The following is a 23,722-nucleotide window of genomic DNA, read 5'->3' on the forward strand; positions in this document are numbered from 1 at the left end:
ATTGGGACAAATATGGTAACTCATTGTATTATACATAAGAAGTATGGGCACGTCATATTAAATATATCCTTCATTTATTATAGGTGCTGTTATACTAGAAATTACTTGTTTTTCCGAAGCTGAAAGATTATATATGTTAGTTAAAGATACTTCCGTCAATGACAAGGCATTAACTGCAGTTATACTCCCAGAAGTTCTGGTAAGATCCATTGGCTGTCTGTAGTAACATAAGACATTAATGTATGACCAAATTATACAATTCATGTTTATTTAGCCTATTTTCCTCTGATGTTTATTTTTATTTTGTTTTGTTTGTAAGACACCTATATTGCTTCAAGCTAGTGGCTTTCAGTGCATTGAGTTTTATATAAATATTATAGAGTTTCTGTATAACATACTTGGCACCAATAGGAATTAATCTCTGAAGGCCTTCAGAGAAACAGTTAGGCCTCTGCAAGCCTTTGGAAAGCCATGAGTAGGCTACTTGTACAGGGAGTCCTCGACTTACGACCCCAATTGAGCCTAAAATTTATGTTGCTAAGTGAGACATTTGTTAAGTGACTTTTGTCTCATTTTATGATCGTTCTTGCCATAGTTGTTAAGTGAATCACTGCAGTTAAATTAGCAACACGGTTGTTAAGTGAATCTGGCTTCCCTATTGACTTTGCTTGTCAAATGGTCGCAAAAGATGATCACATGGCCCCAGGACACCGCAACAGTCATCAATATGAGCCAGGTGTCAAATGCCTGAATTTTGATCACATGACCATGGGGATGCTGTAATGGTTATAAGTGTTAAAAATGGTCATAAGTCACTTTTGTCAGGGCCATTGTAACTTTGAACTGTTGTAAGTCGAGGACTACCTGTATTTCGGGGGAGGGGAAACTGTTTCAAAAATGGGGAGCTGCCATAGACAATGTCCATTTCCATGACCCTATTGATCACACTGCACGCTAGATGAGGACCTTCAGCAGGCATTCCCTGTTTGATCATAATGGTTAGACAGACTCAAGATTTCATGTATACCCAAGTCCCGAGCCACATAGAGCTTTTTAATTAATGATCTGCACCTTAAATGCACTTAGAAACATATGGACAGCTGTAACTGTAGCTCCTATAGTTAAGTAGCAGTAATGAGATTGCCCATAACAACATGGAGCGACACAGCTTGCACTAATTGAAATTTCTGTGTCATTTTCTATGATAGTCACATATAAAAGGAATTGCATTGATCTAGGAGTGAGATGCCTACAGAATGAAAGATGCTCTTCAGCTCCAGGCAAGGGTACAGCTGGACAAAGAACCTCCTGATCAGGACTTCCACTTGTTCTTCCATCAGGAACCATGAGTCCAGAAGGAATCCCAAGATCAGGGGAACATTACCTGTTCAGAGCAAAAATTGTTACTAATCTGGAAACATTTAACTACTTAATGAACTGTCACTCCATTTGTCTATGTTATTTCCTATCCAGATCCTGGAAGACCCAGGTACTGGCTTAAACTTCCACCATGTCCCCCATTTGAAGGAGAATGGAGATAGATATTGATGATATTTTATCCCATACTGGTGGATGACCTCCTCTACTGCAATAATTGTAAAATGAATAAGAGAATAAAAGAATAACAGAATTGGCGGTAACCTCAGAGATCCTACCTAGTCCAACCCTTCCTCAAACAGGAGACTCTATACCGTCAGAGACAAATGGTTGTCCAATCTCTTCTTAACAACCTCTAGTGATGGAGCATTCACAACTTCTGGACGCAGGTTGTTCCACTGATTAATTGTTCTAACTGTCAGGAAATTTCTCCTTAGTTCTAGGTTGGTTCTCTCCTTGATTAGTTTCCATCTTTTGCTTCTTGTCCTGCCTTCAGGTGCTTTGGAGAATAGGTTGACCCCTCAAATATTGGAACATTGCTATCATGTCACCTCTAGTCCTTCTTTTCATTAAACTAGACATACCCAATTCCTGCAACTGTTCTTCATATGTTTTAACCTCCAGTCCTCTAATCATCTTTGTTGCTCTTCTCTGCACTCTTTCTAGAATATCAACATCTTTTTTATATAATGGCAACCAAAACTGGATGCAATATTTCAAGTGTGGTCTTACTAAAGCGGTATAAAGTGGCACTAAAACTTCACATGTTAGTTAAATTAAATACTTAGAATAAGTTAGTTAAATACTTAGAAGAGAAACATATTAATTAGTTGGTATCAAGGAAATAATCCATTGCATGTTATTGATTGAATATTTTACATAATTGAGTTGTTCCTTAAAATCCAACTGGACTGACATTCTTTAAATAATGAATGTTCAAACATTTGCCCAGTATAAATAGTATTAATTAAATATGTGCTCTCTGGCATAGAGGTGATACAAATATATTCTAATAATCAGAGCAAAGTTTTCTTAGTGAAATGAAAGTGTTCTCATTTTTATAGCAATTTAACTTGTTAAATTAAATTCAGCACTATTTTGCTATTCCACTCTGATCGCACAGAGAATGTGAAGAATTAACAAATAGAGGCATGGAAGAATTTACTGTCAATTAGGAAATGTGTTGTTATAAACAAAGAACAGTTGTGTTTGATTTGGGCATTTAAAATAATAAGCTATTTTGGTTCAATCTAAAAGAAAAACAGTTTTGCCATTTAAAAGCTTGAAGGACAGTTCCAGTGTGCTTTAAATAAGAACATTAGCTATTTTTGGAGAGCATAACAGGGAGTTAATTTAGCTTTGCAAATAACTCTGTATATTGTTGAATGTTGTCAGTATTGAATTGGCAATTGATCAGACAGGCTGAAATCTCTTGAAAATGTAAAAATGAATGGTGGTTACATTTTCTTTTATATGATAGCAGCATGGGGTCTTATTTCCTGGGATGTGCATCTTATGACGTTTAGGAATGCTTTAAAGTTTCTTTTATAAGTTAGACCAATCACATGGGTTCTTATCTGACTGAATTTCCCCCCAGCCATTCCTTGATTTGTACTTGGGGTACATACTGACGTTCACAAGCATTTATGAGATTACATCTGGGGACAATAACTCCTAACCTGCTGTAGTTACTGCTATAGCTTGTTTACTGGGTCTAAGTGAATCCTTTGTTTCTTATGATTTGCAAGAGATCTGAATTCAAGATAGGAATTTTAAGAATTGCATGTTAAACAACAGGTGCAGATGCAAAGATCAATCTTATAGTAAACACTTTGAAAAATCTCCACCTTAATTGAAATGGTTCAATAGGATTATTCAAACAATTAAAGTCTTGTTTTACAAGGTTTCCTGTACATATCAATCAGATTTCAAAAAGTTTGCTTTTATTTCCAAATTAAAAGAGGTAGGCCGAGGTTTATTTCTGCTCAAGAGAACACATGGTGCATAATGCTTTTCCTAGGAGAGCATCCTGATTTTTGCAGGCAGAAAAGAGTTGGAAAAAATTGCAGTCATACATTGCACAAAAGTTTATTTATTGCTTATTTTCTACATGCTGCTCTTAATGATTAATTCTCCTTAAGAAATTAAGTCAAAGGAAGAGAGAGATGCAGAATTGAATAGAGAGGGGAATTTCTTTCACTGATCTTGGTGTGTGTGTGTGTTTGTGTGTAGAAAAAGCAAGGTGAACATGAACTGGTTCAGACCCAACCTGATTAATAATTTAAACAATGCCCTTTGTTCTCAGATCAGTTGCAAGAAATTCAGAAATGTTTAGTTCTACTTTAGATTAATGAAAGCTTGGAAATGGGAAAAAAAAATCCCTGGGATTGATCTGAATGATGGTAGTTGAACAAGACAGCTCTTTGGATTGTGAAGCTGTTTTCTGTAAAGTAGCCATAATTACATTTAATCACAAACTATGTGTAAACCTGTGGTTAATCTAAACTAGAAGCACAAACTTTCAATTTTCTTCCAACTTTGAGAAAGCAACAATGCAGGTTTATTGTGCTTAGGAAACCAGATTTACACACAATTGTTTGAAATCAATCATAGTTTTCTAGTATAAAACATGGAATAAAGTAGATGAAAGGGTAGTCTCGCCAAGTACCCCACAATAAAAATAAGAGAGTTAATCGAGTCCATTTTCATTTATGAAAAAAAATGAAAAGTGAATATTTCTGATTGATATAGTTTGTTGTAAGTCTTCCAGTCCTTTGGGCATTTGTATGTACTACAAAAATAAAATAAGGATAAAATCAGGGTTTGTTGCCAGGGGTTTGCTTACAAAGACTTGTAGGGATTTTGAAAATTAAATTCTAACATGGCTGCCATTAATCTGTATAAAGGTGTGCAGGTGAGGAGTTTTGTGTAATGGAGAAGGTGGCTGGACCCATCTTCCAAATCTCCCCTACTCTGTTACACAGTAAATAGATCTTGATTTTCCTCTGTAGAAACATCTACAGCAGTGGTGGCGAATCTATGGCCTGAGGCAGCACTCAGAGCCCTCTCTGTGGGCACATGCGCCGTTGCCCCAGTCCAAGGCCTTTTATAAAACCTTTATGCTTTAGGCCTCTGCTGCCGTGTGCAAAAGAAAAAAAGGTTCAATCAATGTCAATTTCAACTTCTTGCGGGGAAAAAAAAGATCTTGCAAAGTTGGAATTGATTGACTGAACTTTTTAGTCCCACCCATCTGCCGTTACCATCGTAGCCATGCCCCCAATGGGCCACACCCCCCCAATGGGCCACATCCAGCCAATGGGCCACACCCACCCGGCACCCGATGATGCATAAGTGGGTTTTAGGTTGCAGTTTGGGCATTCGGCCTCTAAAAGGTTTACCATTGTGCCTGGCTGAGGAATTCTGGGAGTTGAAGCCCACAAGTCATAAAAGGGCCAAGTTTGAAGACCCCTGGTATAGTGCAACCATAATCTCTCTACCCAGTGCCTCCCCAGTGGTGGGGAAGCAAGACACTAAACTACCCAGCAGAACAGAAGGAAAACAACAGCTTGGCAAGGAACAGATTTAAGACTCACAGAAACAGTTTTCATTTGCTAGGAGCAATTTAAGCATCTGGCTTCACATACTGTGACTTTGTGAATCCAGTTATTTACAACCCTTGCTTGTTTAACTGTGTTGATTTGGCATCATAAATCTTCAGCTTGGCTTTGGATTCAGCTTCACCTGGAATTCACCTTTGTCCATCTAGGTGCTTATCTGTGGTTATTTGCTCTTTCTTTCTTTCTTTCTTTTTCTTTTTCTTTTTTTTGCCTTTTACTCCGCCAACTCCTGCTGCCTTGCTGTCAGAATTTTCAGGCTACTCGTCCCTTTTAATAGGGAAGTCCAGGGATTGTGTCTTGTCCTGAAAGATTGCTAAGAAAGCCAGGATGTGAAGGCCCCTCATACATGTTGAGATCACTGAGAACATAGTCATTTATTGATTGCTTTGTCTTTGGGTAATACATTACCCCAATATACCTCAATTCCATGTCTTCATATCATATCCCTTCATTACACTCTTCTTGCATGATCTTGAGCCCTGCATTACCCATCACTCAAAGATCTCCTTCTCTGTTGTTAAAGATGAGGCCAATGTCCTCACATTTTCTCTTGCCCCTCCCCAAATCTCCCAGCAGTCATGATCCAGGGTTTCACAACATTCATCTGTTTGGAATGTTCACCTGGATCTGTTAAAGGATGACAATTATGCCTCCAAAGCCTCTCGTGCTCTTGTATTTCTCCATCTATTTCATCACAGGATACTTAGGTCTGTTACAGATTGCAAGATTGGCTGATGTAAGACACCATCCTTTCTCTACTCGTCATTCCCATGTTTCCAATCTTGGAGTCAACTACGTTTACCACACCATTGGCCCTCTTTGAATCCACCGGCGACCCCACAGTTCAACTCTGAGCTACAAATATTTTTTTCTATTGGTACAATGAAGAAAGGGTTACTTGTCTGAAACTGAAGCTCTTAGGAGTTGTAATCTATGTCTTCATATATCTTTCCCTGCTTGGTGCTGGCGACTTCAGGATTTCACACAGGATTTGCTATGTTGGTATCAGGTAGAATTAAGGGGATTTAGCATGAAACGCAGCTAGCTACTCATTGTATGTATGTATGGAGGACAAGACTCCAAGCAAAGCATGCCATACACCAGTGGTGGCGAACCTATGGCACGGGTGCCACAGGTGGCACTCAGAGCCCTCTCTGTGGGCACACGCACCGTCGCCACAGTCCTAGGCCTTCAGCTGGGTTTTATAAAACCTTTTCGCTTTAGGCCTCTGCCACCATGTGCAAAAAAAAAAAAAGGTTCAATCAATCAGTCAATTTCAACTTCTTGCGGGGAAAAAAAGATCTTGCAAAGTTGGAATTGATTGATTGAACTTTTTAGTCCAACCCAGTCTGCTGTTACCACCGCAGCCACGCCCACTGAATGGGCCACCCACCCAATGGGCCACACCCACCCGGCACCCAACGATGCATAAGTGAGTTTTGGGTTGCAGTTTGGGCATTCAGTCTCTAAAAGATTCGCCATCACTGCCATACACTATAGCAGATTCTGAATGGGCTTTGTACAAGTGGAAAGCCCTTTGGTGAATTCACCAAAGACTACTCAACTTCATTGTAGGTAAGTAATTGGTTTGTGTGGTTGGCTGTTAAAGTAGAATAAAATGTAATGAGCACTGATGGTCTGTTTCTGAAAGTACCTCCACCTAAAGGCTGGGGTATTGAATTGATAGGAAGTTAAGAAATAGAAGCCACTCTACATCATAGTTTATCTTTTCATTTGGAAGCTCAGGCCAGTGATTAGTATAAATCATGGTGTCAGAAAGAAACCTCTACTAGAGCCAGATGTAATTAGAGTCCAGGAGGAAAAGAATGATTTGGGTTGACAATATTAATCCGTTCATTCTCTCTAAAATAAACTGCTTGTCACTGCTGTTTTCCATTTTGCCTAACCCAATGAAAGATAGTCTTTAGGGATAAAGGCAAACTGTTCCTGTATTTAAGCAGCTGCCTAGGACAATCAATGCCTTACCTTTGATTCAAATTGCAAAATAAGCTTTGCTCACTTTGGAGTAAATGTGGCAGAGATGGTTCAAGATATATTTGTTTGTTGTTGCTTAGTTTGATTTATATGGATGTCCAGCTTACAAAAGCAACTCTGAGCAGCCTATATTTGGAGAGAAACCTGAAAAACAAAGGAACTAAAAACAAAGCACAACCAATGCCTGGATCTGAAAAGAGAATAACAAAATAAAAGCTAGCAGAATAATTGAGACCAGCCATAGCTTTCATTCTGGATGGGTTCATCTCACAGTCTGGCCCAGTTTCCAGGGGAAGAGCCATATTTTCAAGGCTTTATGGTGAGCTAGTAGAATCAGACCGTTTGAACTGCAGGAAAAAATATTCCAAAAGCAGGTGCTAGGACAGAGAAAACATCACCAGGTCCCACCCAGATGTCTTTGTTTCTACCAAATCTCATAGAGTAAACAGAGACAATTGGAGATGAGCAATCCTACAAATAATCTGGCCTTAGGTCATGGGCTTTTATGCATGGTAACCAGCAACTTGAATTACATCCATGAGCCTACACAGTTCACACACTTTTGTTTTTGTTCAGTTACTAAGTCATGTCCAATTCTTCGCGACCCTGTGCATCATAGCACACCAGGCCATCATGTCCTCCACCGTCTCCTGGACGGTGCCCAAATTCATGTTCATTGTGTAAATGACACTATGTAACCATCTCCTCCTTTTGCCTTCAAGGTCTATTGCAATAAGTCCTCTCATTAGGTGGCCAAAGTATTTGAGCTTCGGCTTCAGTTTCTGTCCTTTCAAAAAACAGTCAGGGTTGATTTCCTTTAGAATTGACTGATTTGATATCCTTACAGTCCAAGGGATTCTCAAGAGTCTTCTTTAACACCACAATCTGAAAGCATCAGTTCTTAGGTGCTCAGCCTTCCTTAAAACCATATACTACTACTAGGAAAACCATGGCTCTCAAAAGAGTGGTGTTACATGAGTGCACTGAGTTGTGTCCAACAACTACTTGTGTTGCTGCATTCTAGGCCAATGACAGCTTTTGGGTATCTTTCAAAGGTAGCCCAGTGTATAGCACATTGCAGTAGGAGGTAACCAGAGCACAAATTATTGTGAACAGAGCCTACCAATCTAAGAAAGGACACAGCTGGTACACATGTGCGCAGAGGCGTTCATAGACATGGCTGCCATCTGCTTCTCCAGATGTTTTATTTTTGATTACTCAGCCCCAGCATATCAAGGTTACCAAAGGACTTAGCAATAGCTATCCCTTGTAGAAGTCAGTTGATACCCCATTTTTATAACTAGATAAACTAAGATAGATAGATAAATAGATAGATAGATAGAGAGAGAGAGAGAGAGAGAGAGAGAGAGAGAGAGAGAGAGAGATGGATGGATGGATGGATGGAGGGGGAGAGGATAGACAGATAGATTGATGATGATGGCTTGGCATACCAGGCAATTTTAAGTTTTATATGTGTCTATTATTGGTCTGGAATAATTGTGCTTTTCCTTACTGGAAATTAGGTGCAAACAGTAAAAACAAAACTTTCTTTGGAAATCAATAACATATATCTTTGTGCCTTTTAAATTCATGACCAACACCTCCCCAAAATCATGTGAAAAAAGTTCTTAATAAGTACTCTTAGATTGTTAGGAATATTGGGTTTCCTTTTTTTTTATTGTCTTAAGCATCATCGTGTAATTTGGAACTTTACCTTGTTGGTTCTAAATGTTATATTTTTAATCACTTCTCCTTTCATTTTTTTTTTGTTTGTTTAGCAAAATAAGCTTCCTCAGAACTGCTGTCCTTTACTTGTATTTGTGAATGCCAAAAGTGGAAGTCTTAAAGGTCGGGATTTGTTGTACAGTTTTCGAAAACTGTTGAACCCTCATCAGATCTTTGAACTAACAAATGGAGGTCCGCTGCCTGGGTAACATATTGTTTCTGTTCATTACATCTTGGCTATTTCATGTGTTACTTGTCTCGAGCGATATTTTTTTCCCCTTGCTCTTGGTTTTCTTTGCTCTTGGTTTTGCAAAGCTGCTGAAGCCCTGAGCAATGGCCAAATGGAAATTGCTCAGTGAGTGACATTTTTAGTCTGCCCGCACCCCCTTGGAGAAGGAATTGGAAGATAACATTTCCTCATCTTAACTCCTTTTGTATCTTAACCTTTTGTGTTAACATTTGGCACTGCATAATGGCTCAGGAGTTTGAAAATCTGTAACCTTGGTTAATTAGGTGATCTTGTATCATTTCAATATGGATGAGAAGATGATATTGCCAAGGAACGTCTAAGATTTTGTAGCTGCTGGGATTTCCTAATTCTCTCTTTGACCAGAAGATTCTGGTGCTTTATCATCTGTTTATTTTGGAAGGTTACTTGAATTAGAGTGCAAAGCTGCTGTTTGGAAAATGCAGATCCGAAGCTTTGGGCTAACGATCCACAAAGACTTTGGAAGCCAGCCACCTCTTTCAAAAGCTTTTAGTGCTGTAATTAGGAAGCATCACAGTGTGAATAGCAATGTGGCTGAGCTCGGACAATATTCATGCCAAAAGGTTCAATAAAAGAAGGAAGAGATGTTTAACCCTCCTGTCAAATAATACATTTTTGCACTCTTTTCAATAGGCTTTAAAGTCACTTATTAAAACTGTAGGAGTGGGTTGAATAAATGCCGTTTCTATTTTTGCATTTCGGATTTGGCAGCGGTTATTCCAAAGAAAAGAAGCTAATTTGTCAAAGAGACGATGATGCAAAGAATGAAAAAGAGAGAAAGCTGAAAACTCTAGGCACTTACCCTTTATTGGAAAACACTGAACATTCATTACATGACTTTTTTTCCTACTTACATACTTAAAGCATTAACTCTTGAAAATGAAGCATTGCATTTTTTTTCTACTTGAGCTGTATGAAATACACGTACAAGTTCTACAAGCTTTTTTTTAAATAAGTAGAAACACAGAATTAATTTTAGATTGGTTTGAGTACTTTTTTCCCCCAATTTTGTATTATCTACTGGCGGTGAGGGTTTTTTTTTCCTACTAGCCAGCAAACTATTTTGCTTTGTTCCTTGTTATCACATGCAAATCTGTCATCGTTTCATTTTGAATGCATATTACATAGCTGGAAAGTGATAGTATAAAAAGTTAGTGGGCACAGTTCTGTTTTGCTCAAGGTTTAACAGGTTTTTAGAAGAAAGCTAAATAGAATTTCGGATGACAAAGCATTATATGAAAATTAAAAGGTTATATTCCATTTATCTTCAGCAAGAGAATAACATTAATTTTCTGTCTTTACCATGATCAAATGCTTTCATTGTACAAGCAATGCACTTGAGTTTCAAAGGCCAGATAAGCTTATCTGTGTTACCCAGGAGTGAGTTTCTGAGTAGTCTAGCCCCATTGTTTTAGGCTGGCAAGATATTTAAATCAAATAACCATTCTTGAACTCTGAAGAACTCTTTAGCATCTTTTAATGCTCCCCTAATAGCTGTTTTTGAGGGCAAATGTAATCTGAAAAATCTAAGATTGAGAAGGACTTTTTGGCCTTATAGCTCATGCCTTACATTGGGTTGATAAAGTTACAAAGGCCCATTCTATTATTTCATATTTATTTATTTTTTAATTAAATTTAAATATGACCCATCTCGCCTAGGTGGCTTGCAACTAAGTGAAACAACGAAATAAAGCACTAAATATTAAAATAATAAATATTAATGTTAAAATGTACTTAACAAAGACGATAGGAAGGGAGCAGGATGCATGTGGGATGAAAGTGAAGTCTTATTTGAAAAAGAAGGTTATGTCAGTCCATTTTTTTGTTTATTTTTTCTGATTTTGGTTCTCTTATGTTAGAATATGAAAAATCATGTTTAACACAACCAGATCTTCTAGAATGAAGAGGTAGTATGAGTTATCTTCATACTGTGGTCAGTATCTCAAAAGCACTCAGACCAGATCCAGAAGTTTACTTTTGTGCATTTCCCAGGAGTCTGACCCCAATGAGATGTCTCAATTCTTTCTGTTGTCCTTCAAATTGCTTTTGGAGCTGGAAGGGTTGTTGCTGGATTAAATGAAGTCCAACCTCTCCTTGCCGACATAAAATTCATCTGGTTCTTGGGATACCTACTTCGGTCTATTTAAAAAAAAGATGATAACGTGAGCCTATTTCTGTTTTTAGTTGGCTGGGTAGGTTTAAAGAAAACTGTATACATGCTTCAATTTGCAGTTGTGCTTATCAATAATATTGTCCTTATTGTTTTTTTATACATTGAAGATTTCATGCCTTCTCTCAAATTCCGTATTTCCGAATATTGGTGTGCGGCGGTGACGGCACAGTTGGATGGGTCCTTGGTGCCCTGGAAGAGATCAGGCACAAGCTCTCCTGCCCTGAACCGTCTGTGGCTATTTTGCCTTTAGGAACAGGTGAGGCTTAAACTGCGGATTTTAGGAAGAAGAAGGGCAGTGATGAGGCTTCCCATAAGTTCATAGATTCTATCGTTCCATAAATTAAATTAGCATTGGTTAACTGTTACGGCAAACTGATGTCGTCAGGCTATTTCCAATGGCAAATTCAGCAGACATCTCATTTTAACTTTGTAAGTGATAATTAAAAATGTATTTGAATCAAAGGCCTTGTAGATGTGGCAGAACCACAACTCCTGGTAGGCCAAACTATTGGTCAGAAGTAGTAGGCCAGGGGTGTCAAACTGCCGGCCTGTGGACCGGTTGCATCATACGGAGGCCGCGCCCACCTCAGCTCCAGCAATGTGAAAAAAGTTATGATACATTGCGACACATCACGTGAAGTGGTGAGTTTGACACCTGTGTAGTAGGCCTACTGAAATTCAGGTTAATGTAAAGTAAAGGCTTTTTATTTTATTTTTTCTTTAGTAGATTTTTTTTTAACGAAAACATGCCCTTTTTGATCAGGTAATGACTTGGGGAGGGTCCTGCGCTGGGGTGCTGGCTATAGTGGCGAAGATCCGTACTCCATTCTGATATCTGTAGATGAAGCAGATGATGTACTTATGGACCGTTGGACCATCCTTTTGGATGCTCAAGAGTCATTGGAAAGCTCAGAAAATGGTATATTGGAGCCAGAACCTCCTAAGGTATTTCTCAATTTTTCCTTCCTGAAAGTACAGCAATAACAACATAAGTAGAAACAAAAAAAAGTGCTGAACATCCAAAATTTGTTTCTATATAGAATGATCTAATAATTCAAAACGAATTCTTGTATTGTAGTGTCCTTCTCAGATGCCTGCTATTTATTAAGTAGATTTGGGGACTATAATTTATAGTCTTCTCTCCATTTCCCCTTCAGTTTCTCTTCTACTTATCTCTTCTTTTCACCATAATTAGTCACTTTCTCACTCCCTATTCCTCTTTCTGATGAATAAGCAGCTCATGATGAAACTTCCTAACGCAATGTTGACAGACATTATGCACAGAGGATAAGTCCATATTAAATGTATATATAATTAATATTCTGATTACTTGTGAGCAATGTGATTTTATTTTGAAAGGCATATAAATTGCTATGGTGCTTTGTTACCTATTTTTCCTAATTAGAGTACTGCAAAGCTATAAAATATAGTGATTAGAATACATGCTTGATAAAGTAATTACCAAATTGCTTGGGTTTCCTTAAAATCCTTGTAAAATGGATCAGAGTTTACTTCTCGTTCCTTTTTATAAACCAATAAAGCAACAGCTTTATTGGTTTATAAAAAACTTTATTGGTTTATTATTAGGTGGCCAACAACTTTGGCCACCTAATGAGAAGGAAGGACTCACTGGAGAAGGGCCTAATGCTGGGAAAGATTGAGGGCAATAGAAGAAGGGGACGACAGAGAATGAGATGGCTGGATGGAGTCACTGAAGCAGTAGGTGTGAACTTAAATGGACTTCAGAAGACCTGGAAGGAACGTTGTCCATGGGGTCGTGATGGGTCGGACACGACTTCGCAATTAACAACAACAAAGCAACAGCTGAGCATACTGTTCTGTTCTAGAATAAGTACAGTAAACTTTACATAATGTAAAATTAAATCACCAGCTTTCTTATGTAGCCTCTTGAAATTCATTGTGTGAAGACTGTGAGAGATTTAATGGGCAATATGTCATAGCTCTTCAAATAATTTTCTAAGGAAGATTATTTGTTTATATATCAAATTTGGAGACCGTCCATCTCACAGCAGACTCTGAGCGGTGTACAATTAAACTATGAAAATATAAAATATATAAATAATATATTCCGGTAGGCAGTTAAAACAAGAATAAAATTAGCAGAGTTAAAAAGGCAGAGGGAGGGCTTTCATGTGAGTCTCAAGTGAGTCAGCAGAGCCAAGTCTGAAAGGCCAGGAGAGTGGAGGGCCCGCCTCATCTCTGGGGGAGAATGTTCCAAAGGCCGGTGACAGAGAAAGTCCTCTTATGTTAACCTGGTTTTCCCAGAAATCACTCAGAGGAGGCTCCCTTCCTGGACTCCAGGAAGATTATGTTAATCTGGTTTCCCCAGAAATCACTCAGAGAAGGTTCTTTTCCTGGATTCCAGAAAGATTATGTTAATCTGATTTTTCCAAAATCACTCAGAAGAATTTTGGTTATAAGCAGAGGTCCAATTCTTCCTTCATCAAATCCAGTGATTTGACTATCTTTTTATTTTGTAGCAAAACCTGCAGGGATATGACAGACTAAAAACAAAACATATGTTTGGCAGTGTAGAAAAAGAAGAAGACAACAGATAAACTGGAGGCTGAGAATTGAGAATATTACCGGATTATCCTTGGAATACTATGACTTCTTATGAAAAACAGATAGATATTTGTCCTGTCAGAGAGACCAGAAATTGAACCTAACTAGATAGGATCTGCTTCATACTGTTGTTCTTTTAAGTTGAAGAGTTTGTAATAGAGATGTTCCTGTGTATTTGTTAGAAATAGTTTGGTTCAAAACGTGAAACTTCATTTCTACTTTTTTTTCCCAGATTGTACAGATGAATAATTATTGTGGCCTTGGAATTGATGCAGAGCTGAGTCTGGGTTTCCATCATGCTAGGGAAGAAGAGCCAGACAAATTCAATAGCAGGTATTTGGAATATTTTGAGAAAAGGAACAACCTCTCCCACTAACTGATAATTATTGAGAACAAGCATTCATATATTTCATCTCACTAATTCAGGTGGTGTTTGATTTACAACTATAATTGAGTCTGGAATTATGGTCATAAGTTGTGCTGGTCATTAAGTGGGTCACCACATGACCACCTGATTTTTACAGCCTTTTTTTTTTGCAATGGTCATTAAGCAAACGTGACACTCATAAAGCAGATGCTGTGGTCATTAAGGGAATTCACTGTCCAAATGAAGCAAACACCAGTTTCTGGCAAAACACATCATAAATTGCAATCATGATTATGGGACTCTGCAAATGGCTGTAAATGCAGTCTGGCTACCAAGTGCCCAGAATGTGATCATGTGAGGCCCATCCACTGGAACAACAAATCTGGGTAATAAATAGCTGGGGAGCTAAGGTGGACATCACTTGAGCTTCTTTTTGGGGTGGGGGAGAAGGAGGCAATGAGGTTGTCACCACAGGAAAAGACCTTCTTATAAAAGCTCACAGATTTTGGGGGGGCGATGGGGCTGAGTAGGTACATATGGGAGAAGACAACTTCTTCAGATGACCTTGTCTTAAACCATGTTGGTCTTTAAAGGTCTTAAGCAGCACTTTGAATTGGACCTGGACCGGGAAGCAGCCTAGATGACAAAGAACTGGAATCATTTGTTCATATTGGCCAATTCCAACACGCAGTCTAGCTGTCTAGACCATTTTTAAAGGCAGCCTCATCTACAACGCAACAGAATATCTGTTACAAGACTATCTCTGCTTAGGGTAATATAGAAATATACATGGTACTTATCATACCATAACTTAAGGATATTATTAAAAATGGATATCATGGCAACTCTAACACTAGTCAGTGGTTAACACCGTATTTCATACGTCCAATGAGAAGATTATGTTTCTGCTTATTTGGTGCCTCAGTTACCCAGCTACATGTCTATCTAGTCCAGGGGTTCTCAACCTTGGCAACTTTAAGACTTGTGGACTTCAACTCCCAGAATTCCTCAGCCAGCTGGCTGAGGAATTCTGGGAGTTGAAGTCCACAAGTCTTAAAGTTGCCAAGGTTGAGAACCCCTGATCTAGTCTATCTTGGCTGATCTTAGACAGCTAAGCAAGGCCAGACCTAGTTATTATTTGGATGGGAGAACATCTGGAAGTTCAGTTCTCTGAGTTAGACTGGAACATTTATATAAAAAAAAAATCTCAGAAGATGGTAATGCAGATTGCTTCCTTATTTTCCATGAAATTTATGAGGTTGTGCTGAGCTCATCTGAGCTTGAAAAAGATTACCATTTTCCCCACTTTTCCCACTTACAGATCCATGAGTAGATATGTGTTTGATCCTATGGCTGCTAGTTTTGCTCAGATGCCCTTAATGAAGGCTGAAAATCTGAAAATCCAAACATATACTATCAGGTCATCTCTATCTGTAGTCTCAGAAAAATGAGACAAGGCTTGCCTCTTCAGAATGTCAGTGGCTCTTCCTCCAGGTTCGCCCCCCCCCCGCTCTCTTTGACAATTTTCTTTTGAATAGTATTTCATGCCAATTTAGATACATGGAGCTAACTGGCTTCCTGTTTGTAGGAATGACAGAAAAATGATGCAAGATACTATCAGTTGTGTTTTTGGAAATAAACCCAGCTATCATATATAAACATATCCATTGCGTTTATTCACATGAAACCTGCCCTCCAGAACTTATGGCCATGTAAGAAAGAGGGAATCTTAACACAGTTCACTGGGTAGCAACTATTACTGTCACGATAGCTCCACCTCTTCTTCCCTCAACCTGATACCTGCCAGAGATTACAATTCCCATCATCCGAAATAATCACGGTGGCTGGGTAATACTCCAAAAGCTATGACGTAGAAGACTTCAGTTATTCTTGATTCTTTTAGTTAAAACTCAAAAACTAAAAAAAAACAAAAACACTTGAGCCTTGTTTTTTCAACAATCCCTGCATATCTACATTCATCACAGTTCCTAAGTAAACATGTAAAGATTAAGCCATTCTTTTTTCACATTGAATTCCATTTCCAATGTATTGCTCGCGTATCACTGTTTTGGTTCTTCAGTTTAGAAATGTATTATGTCTCTCTGAATTGTGATTTATCCATCTAGCAAGGCCTGATTTGATTCCACATTCCAGTGTATGAAATTGGACTTCATATAAGAGCAACGGTATTTGACTATTCTGCTGTGCAATCTAATTGAGACTGAGACTTTGTCATTTTTTTTTTATAATGTGCAGCCTGGTTCCATTTCACGATTGATCTGCTAGAAATTTACTTATCTAAGTGAGGAAAGCAAGACTCCCATAAAATCAGAGAAGGAAACTGTTGTGTCAATCAGCAAAGCACAGATGTACATATCACAGAGCTTATACCATTTTTATAAAAGAAACACAACTTTTATTTCTAGGCTACACAACAAAGGCGTCTATGTAAAAGTTGGACTGCAGAAAATGAGCCATACCAGGAGTCTTCATAAAGAAATCAAACTTCAGGTGGACCAGCATGAAGTTGAACTTCCAAGTATAGAGGGTCTTATTTTCATAAATATTCCCAGGTAAATAACTAGACATCTGGGTTTGGATTTGCTTTTTACCAAACAGTGCTTACGTTAGTGTTTAGAACTGCCTTGTAATAGCTAAAATTGCTTTATTAATAAACAGCTCTTAGGTGCTTTTGTATTAAGACTTTGCTTCACACTCTGAGTTACGTTATTCTACTGTGGATTTAATAAATAATTGTGAGTTGTTAATGGACAGGAACTTCAAGTTCATATGCTTCTTGTTCTTCTGAGGGATGCTTTGGTCCTCTCTGAGTTTGGTTAGACTAGCACTGATGATGTTACCTGGTTTGGGTAATGAAATGTCTGCAAGAAAACCACCAAGCTCGGAGAGCTCCAAGCACCCCTCATTTCAACCCCGAGCTACACATATTCTCCTTTGTTCTTCTTCTGTTGGGACTGCAGGGATGAGGCTAACATTGTGACTGTATATTATCTTGTTTCCCAGTTTAAATATAGTATACTGGAGCTATGGAATTTGGTCTGATGGTTAAGGGACCAGGCTACAAACCAGGAGACTGTGAATTCTGGTCTTCCCTTAGGCGTGAAAGTCGGTTGAGTGACTTTGAGCCAGTCTCTTTCTCTCCCCTCACAGATTGGGAAAAATAGGTGGAGGAAATAGTATTAGGTGGAGTTACTGCCTTGTGTATAAAAATAATAAAGGCAGGATGAAAAAAAAAATCTAACAAGCCAACTTTCTGGTTTATTTGATTTTAGACACGATGCTTAGCTGCTAATTTAAAATAGGAGAAAATATTTTGATCCACATTTGGCATTGCCAAGGAATGACAAGAAGATCTGCAGACTTAAGTGATTGGCTAAGCCAGGGGTAGGCAACCTTGGCTCTTTTATGACTCGTGGATGTCAACTCCCAGAATTCCTGAGCCAGCCATGCTGGCTCAGGAATTCTGGGAGTTGAAGTCCACGAGTCATAAAAGAGCCAAGGTTGCCTACCCCTGCGCTAAGCAGTATTCCTGAAATGGCAAACTATGATATATTGCACTTTTAAGTTAGATGCATATAGTTTGGCCTGCCTGTATATATCGTTGCTATAGCCTACACCCATTTAAAGAGAGCGAGGCAACTATTTCCCAGAGATCCAAAACAGTTTTTAAAATTTTTGAAGCGTGGTGACATGAAACAAATGGACTCTGTTCTAGCTGTTCTACTTATTGTTCCTCCTGCCTTTGTCCATTCAGTTTCACTTCTCACCACATGAAACTGCCTTGTACAGAATCACGCCATTGATCTCATGAGCTTAGTAGTGTTTGTGCCAGCTGCCCAGAGCTTTTCATTGTCTTGTTTGGACATTTTCCTCCTTTGCTGGTTACCCAAAACCCTTTTGTCAGACGATATCAGCAGCAAGATTCTCAGATTTCTAAAGTACAAAAACACTGAGCTAAGAATTCTGACAAAAAAATTTTTTGTAAAAAAACTCAGTCAGATCTATCTTCCTTATAGAGGGAAGAAGGTTTTATAAGAATGATTCCTTTTGTTACCATTAATAGGTCCATTGTTTATAGATACAAAGAAATATTAGAGATATGAATATAAAGTTCACTAAACCAGCATTTGTTCAGCTTAGCTGGATTCAAAGCCAAAATCAGACTTATTATATTATGATGTAGTTACAAACTGTGAACCCAGTCCACACACGGATTATTTGTAAAGGCTTTAAAATGATCCCTGAATATATTAAAGGACAGACAAATAAATAAGAAGAAACTAATTTTTAAAATAACAAGGCAACTGGTTATTTTAGTCTGTTTCTACTTTTTCTCATTTTTAAAGTTTTTTTTAAATATTTCTATATGAAAAATGTATTACCAATCTGTTAATCTGACACGATCCGATAACAGATCTAGTTTATTAATTATACTCACCTCTGAATAAACTCTTGTTTGTTTCTTTTTAAATGTTGGCACATCTTCACGGGTTGACTTGGTACCTCAGGACAGAGGTTTAGTTTTTGGGGCCCAATCTTTAAATATCTGTGGGTTAATGTAGGATTTATGATTGCTTTCGTTTTACCTAAAGCAGTGTTTCTCAACCTTGACAATTTTAAGGCATGTGGACTTCAACTCCCAGAATTCCACAGCCAGCAATGCTGGCTGTGGAATTCTGGAAGTTGAAGTCCACATGCCTTAAAATTGTCAAGGTTGAGAAACACTGACTAAAGGTTTGTCTGCTGCTCTCAAGCGCCCTCTGCAGTTTTTAAAGACAAGAGCAGATACCATATCTAAATGTTAATCCAATAGTCTTCGATTATTAAACGCTTATTATTCTCTCTCAAGTTGCTACAATGCCCCTGTATGATGCCAGTAATTACAGTATCAGTGGGGAAAACTACATGTACTATATGTACTTTTTGTACATTTGTTTTTCTGTTTTAATTTCCTGCAAAATAAATGCTCCAAAGTAAATGTCTTACAGAAATAAAAAGGTATTAGAGGTTTAAATACGATTTGTCACGCAGTCAGTCAGATGTTTAGACTGGATTTGTCATTTTTATTTACTTGATCAAGTCCTTCCCAAGGACCTGGGATAGGCAGATGTTGTTTGATGTTGTTAACGGTTGCCCTCACAGGATGTAAGTTGTTTCAAGTAAAGCTGCCTTTTGCAGTTGACTGATTGTGATTTTGCCAATGCCCGTGGTGTTCAAAGTCATGTTCCAGTTGTTTTATTATTATTATTATTAGTTCATTATTTTTCATCATTCAGAGATATATATGCAAGATGGTCAGCTATAGAACTTTCTAAATAAGTAAATATAGTAAGGTTATATCATTGCTTTGTTTCTAGTTGGGGATCAGGGGCTGACCTTTGGGGGTCTGATAATGACAGTCGGTTTGAGAAACCAAAAATTGATGATGGCTTGTTAGAAGTAGTTGGTGTCACCGGAGTTGTTCACATGGTAAGTCAAATAGTTTTTTTTTTCCATTTGAATCTTTTTATGGGGTGTAATGGATTTATTCTGTTTGACTTGACCTGAAACAATCGCACTTGTAAATTAATTGAGTTTTATATTGAAACACAAGGCTATAGGAATATAATATGGTGCTGACTGCGAGGGTGTTCAATGTGATAGTTTAAATGGAAGCATATTCGGAAATTATAGAACGTAGAATCATAGGGCTGGAAGGGATCTTTCAGGCCTTTTAGTTCAACCCTTTGTTCAAGGAAGGAAACTTTATATCATCCCTATCAAATGGTTTTCCAGTCTATTTTGGAAACCTCCAGCAATGGAGCACCCACATCCTCAGGGGGCAGGCTTTCCATTGATTAATTGTTCTCCAATTTCTCCTTACTTTCAGATTATAATTGGGAGAAATCCCATGTGTGATACATATATAAAAAATGTAAAAGAATCAGTATTTATGAGTTTTACCCAGTGACTGATCTCAAAGGAGACTTGATTTGTTTTTGAAAAGTAGTGTTCCGATTAGTATTTTTCCCCCCAATAGGGTCAAGTTCAAGGTGGCCTTCGTTCTGGCATCCGGATAGCCCAAGGTTCTTACTTCCGTGTAACACTTCGGAAGCCAATTCCTGTCCAAGTAGATGGTGAGCCCTGGATTCAACCACCAGGTCAGATAATTATTTCTGCAGCAGGACCAAAGGTAACTTATATGTTTGGTAGACATTTTATCATTACTGTAGAAAAGCAGAAAAAAATGTAACCGTGTTCAGATCCTGTACATAACAGACTATAGCCAGATGGATCTGGTTGAAATAGAATGTATTTTAGTTGTTAAAAATCCCAACAGCTGTAGCCTTTTTCCTTCAGCCTTCTTGATCTGCTATGATTGGAGGCTTTCTGGGTTAGCTAAGCAGAATTACATCTCAGGAATGTATGTTACCAAGAATAGAATAAACCTGCATGTCAGATGAATGTCTTATCATGTATTGGGGATTTTAGGGAGTAACAGAATGGAAAATAGATTAATCAACTCAGAAAATCATGGTAAGTTGAAGATTACATAGTGGAGACCTACTATATATGATAGTTGATTTATTGCTCAAGGTCATATTCTCACTGTACCATTTCAGGTTGCAGGCTGGAATATACATAGCTAAATCTTCCTCATGTAATATATACGTACATGGAAAACTAAAATGTGAAGTTCCAGCCTAACCTTTTCTCTTTCTTTCCAAATATAGAGTTTTCTTTGAGTACAACATTTTTCAACTTACTATAAGCTCCTTCTAACAACTTTAAGTTAACTATAATAGTTCCAAAAGATATTTGTTACCATAGCCAGAGCTAGTTCTTTCTTCTAGGATTCAGTATAGAGCAGTGATTCTCAATCTGTGGGTCGGGACCCCATTTGGGGTCGAACAACCATTTCACGGGGGTCGCCAAACAATGCAGTCCGCCATTTTTTTCCCCCTTTTCCTTAGCTGTGCTACTCCCTTTTATTCTATTGGCTTTTGAAAGCCAATAGAATAGACTCTCTTGAATAGAGTCTAATTCTATTGGCTTTCAAAAGCCAATAGGAATTGTCCAGGCTGTCTCTGCCCTGCTGAGCCCGCCAAAAGTCCCATTCTGCAAACGGTGCTGCACCAGTTGAGTAGTCCTCGACTTACGACCAGTTGAGTAGTCCTCAACTTACGACCGGTTGGGGGGTCACGGCATTAAAAGGGTTGAGAACCACTGGTATAGAGGATCAAATGAACATCTAAATGTACACCATGTTATTTCTGTATGCATAGTTTGTTGTCAAAAGTTTTCCCTCTACCTACCACTCTCTGTATTGCATCAAATGTATTATATTTAGAACATGTCCAATCGGACAGGATGATTGCTTCCCGTGGACATATCTAGCACATCTACTACAATTCTTGGCTTATTGGGAATGCCAAGTAGGGGAGGCTGGTGTATGTTAGCAACATAAACTAGTTCTTCCCTCTTTCTAAGATTTTTTAACTGTATAATTGTCTGATTTTTAATTGTCAGATATCTTTTGTATGTGTGATCTTTGATTGCAGGTTCATATGTTAAAGAAATCAAAACAGAAACAGAAGAAAACTGGAAACATTAAAGATTCAAGAATTGAGAGCACATTGGCTGACGAAGCAGGGCGCTGACGGGAGATACTCATAGTCCAAATGCTGCACATCTACTGTAGATGATATTTGTCTGGCAAAATACTGTTGCATAGTTCAGGTCATTTATGAGCCTGTCTTCTTGTTCCATGTTCATTGTTCAGTAACCATGTAACTGACATGAAATATGATTATACACATGAGTTGATCAGAGGAGTTTGTATTAGGGAGCCTATTGAAGGATTTAAGCTAGTCCAGAGAAAAATAAATAACTTGGGTGAGAATAGAAAAGAACCAATAATATAATTTGTGAACTAGTTCTTTTTTTCCTGATCTACACAACAAGGAATCCCATTGCCTTCTCCTCTTCACCTGTGCAACCCACAGGTTACTCATACGGTTTTTAATCAATAATTGTTAAACACACAACAGAGCTCTCATTGAATTGGCAAAGAAAAAGTTCAATAGAATGCAGAAGAAGGAGAACTCTCCCCATAATGGTTAGCTGTGCTCTGTTTTGAGTTTTCATCTGTGCACCGCAAACACTTTCACTACACTACCACAAGAAATTTTTTCAGAGAAAAGAAAGCTCCTATAATTTTGTCTCTTTTTTATAGTTTACAGATTTTTTTTTTATAAAACCTACAAGTTTTGGTTTTCTAATGTACCGCATGTGTTTCTTTTCTCTAATTCTGATCTGTAAGTCAATGTTCCTGATTTCATTCTCTAACCTTCTCTTTCTGTCAGCATTCAGACTGTTGCTGAAATATCAAACTCAGAATGGGTACAAAGCACAATGTAGAAAATCAATCTATTTCAACCTTTATTTGATAAATATTAAATGACAATGCAGAAAATGAAATATACATTGGTTTATTTTCAGTTAAAATACTTTTTAACTTTTTAGACACAAATAATGGATTTTGTTCTCTGAATGTGATAATTGTACTGATGGTGCCAAATATCCTACATAGAGAATTCCTTGTGATTAAGAAACTGATCATCTGCCAGTACACAGACATTTTTTACTTGTTTTCATGATTATCATTTTGTGGTGTCTTTTCCCTCTATAACAATCATTCATAGTTTTGGCCATCAACTCCATAGAGGTATCCAGTGGTGGGATTCAGCTGATCCACACTGATTCGGCAGAACCAGTAGCTAAATTTTGCTAAGTTCGGAGAATTGGCTTAATGCACAGTGCTTCCGGAAGTCCAGTCTAGGCCTCGGAGGTCTGGAGGAGGCCTTCCAGGCCTGAACAGCCCACCGGAAGTGCATGGATGCCACTTCCAGAAGTCCGTTCTAGGCCTGCATCCAATAAGAGAACCACTTGTTCAGGTATTTGAATCCCACCACTGGAGGTAGCCCTTGACTTATGACCCTGATTGAGCCCAAAATGCCTGTTGCTAAGTGAGATAGATGTTAAGTGAGTTTTGCCCCATTTTACGACTTTTTTCCCACAGTTAAGTGAATCACTGCAGTTAATAAATTAGTAACACAATTGTTAAATGAATCTGGCGTCCCCGTTGACTTTGCATGTCGGAAGGTCACAAAAAGTGATCACATGACCCTGGAACACTGCAACTGTCATAAATATAAGTCAGTTGCCAAGTGTCTGAATTTTGATCATGTGACCATGGAGAGGCTGCAATGGTCGTAAGTGAAAAATGGTCGTAAGTCACTTTTTTCAGTACCGTTGTAACTTCAAACAGTCACTAAATGAACTGTTGTAACTCGAGAGCTACCTGTATACCCTACTCCTCCCAAATGAGTAGACTGTGCTCAGAGGCTAACAGAAGATAATTTGGAGCTTTGGTTCCTCTGCCCCATTTTGACCTGGATATGTCTGAAATACGTTCCATTTTTAATGAACTGCAACTTTCCATTCCTTCAAAATTTAGATAAGTTGTGGTTGACTGCAAGGAAGGTTTGACTTCAGTTCTAAATTACAGGTACTCCTAAGTTTCAATTAATCAAAACAAAACAAAAGAGTGG

The 23,722-nt window shown here is 38.2% G+C and overlaps 1 protein-coding gene across 3 annotated transcripts in view; it reads left to right on the forward strand.

Moving 5' to 3' along the window:
* DGKQ (diacylglycerol kinase theta) overlaps positions 1-23,051 on the forward strand; it is an 87,434-nt gene extending 64,383 nt beyond the window's left edge. For 2 of the 3 annotated variants that reach the window (XM_039359686.1, XM_039359688.1), the window contains 9 exons: positions 84-199; positions 8,768-8,919; positions 11,263-11,411; positions 11,919-12,100; positions 13,974-14,074; positions 16,535-16,681; positions 19,487-19,598; positions 20,149-20,301; positions 21,671-23,051. In XM_039359686.1, coding sequence (XP_039215620.1) covers positions 84-199; positions 8,768-8,919; positions 11,263-11,411; positions 11,919-12,100; positions 13,974-14,074; positions 16,535-16,681; positions 19,487-19,598; positions 20,149-20,301; positions 21,671-21,769 — 1,211 coding nt within the window. In that variant the 3' untranslated portion in view covers positions 21,770-23,051. The remainder of the gene's footprint in view (positions 1-83; positions 200-8,767; positions 8,920-11,262; positions 11,412-11,918; positions 12,101-13,973; positions 14,075-16,534; positions 16,682-19,486; positions 19,599-20,148; positions 20,302-21,670) is intronic. The other variant, XM_039359687.1, reaches the window with a different exon arrangement.
* Positions 23,052-23,722: the final 671 nt, after the last annotated feature.

The sequence above is a fragment of the Crotalus tigris genome, unplaced genomic scaffold (assembly GCF_016545835.1).
Source record: "Crotalus tigris isolate CLP2741 ecotype Arizona unplaced genomic scaffold, ASM1654583v1 scf7180000019100.1392032, whole genome shotgun sequence".
Lineage (NCBI taxonomy): Eukaryota > Metazoa > Chordata > Lepidosauria > Squamata > Viperidae > Crotalus > Crotalus tigris.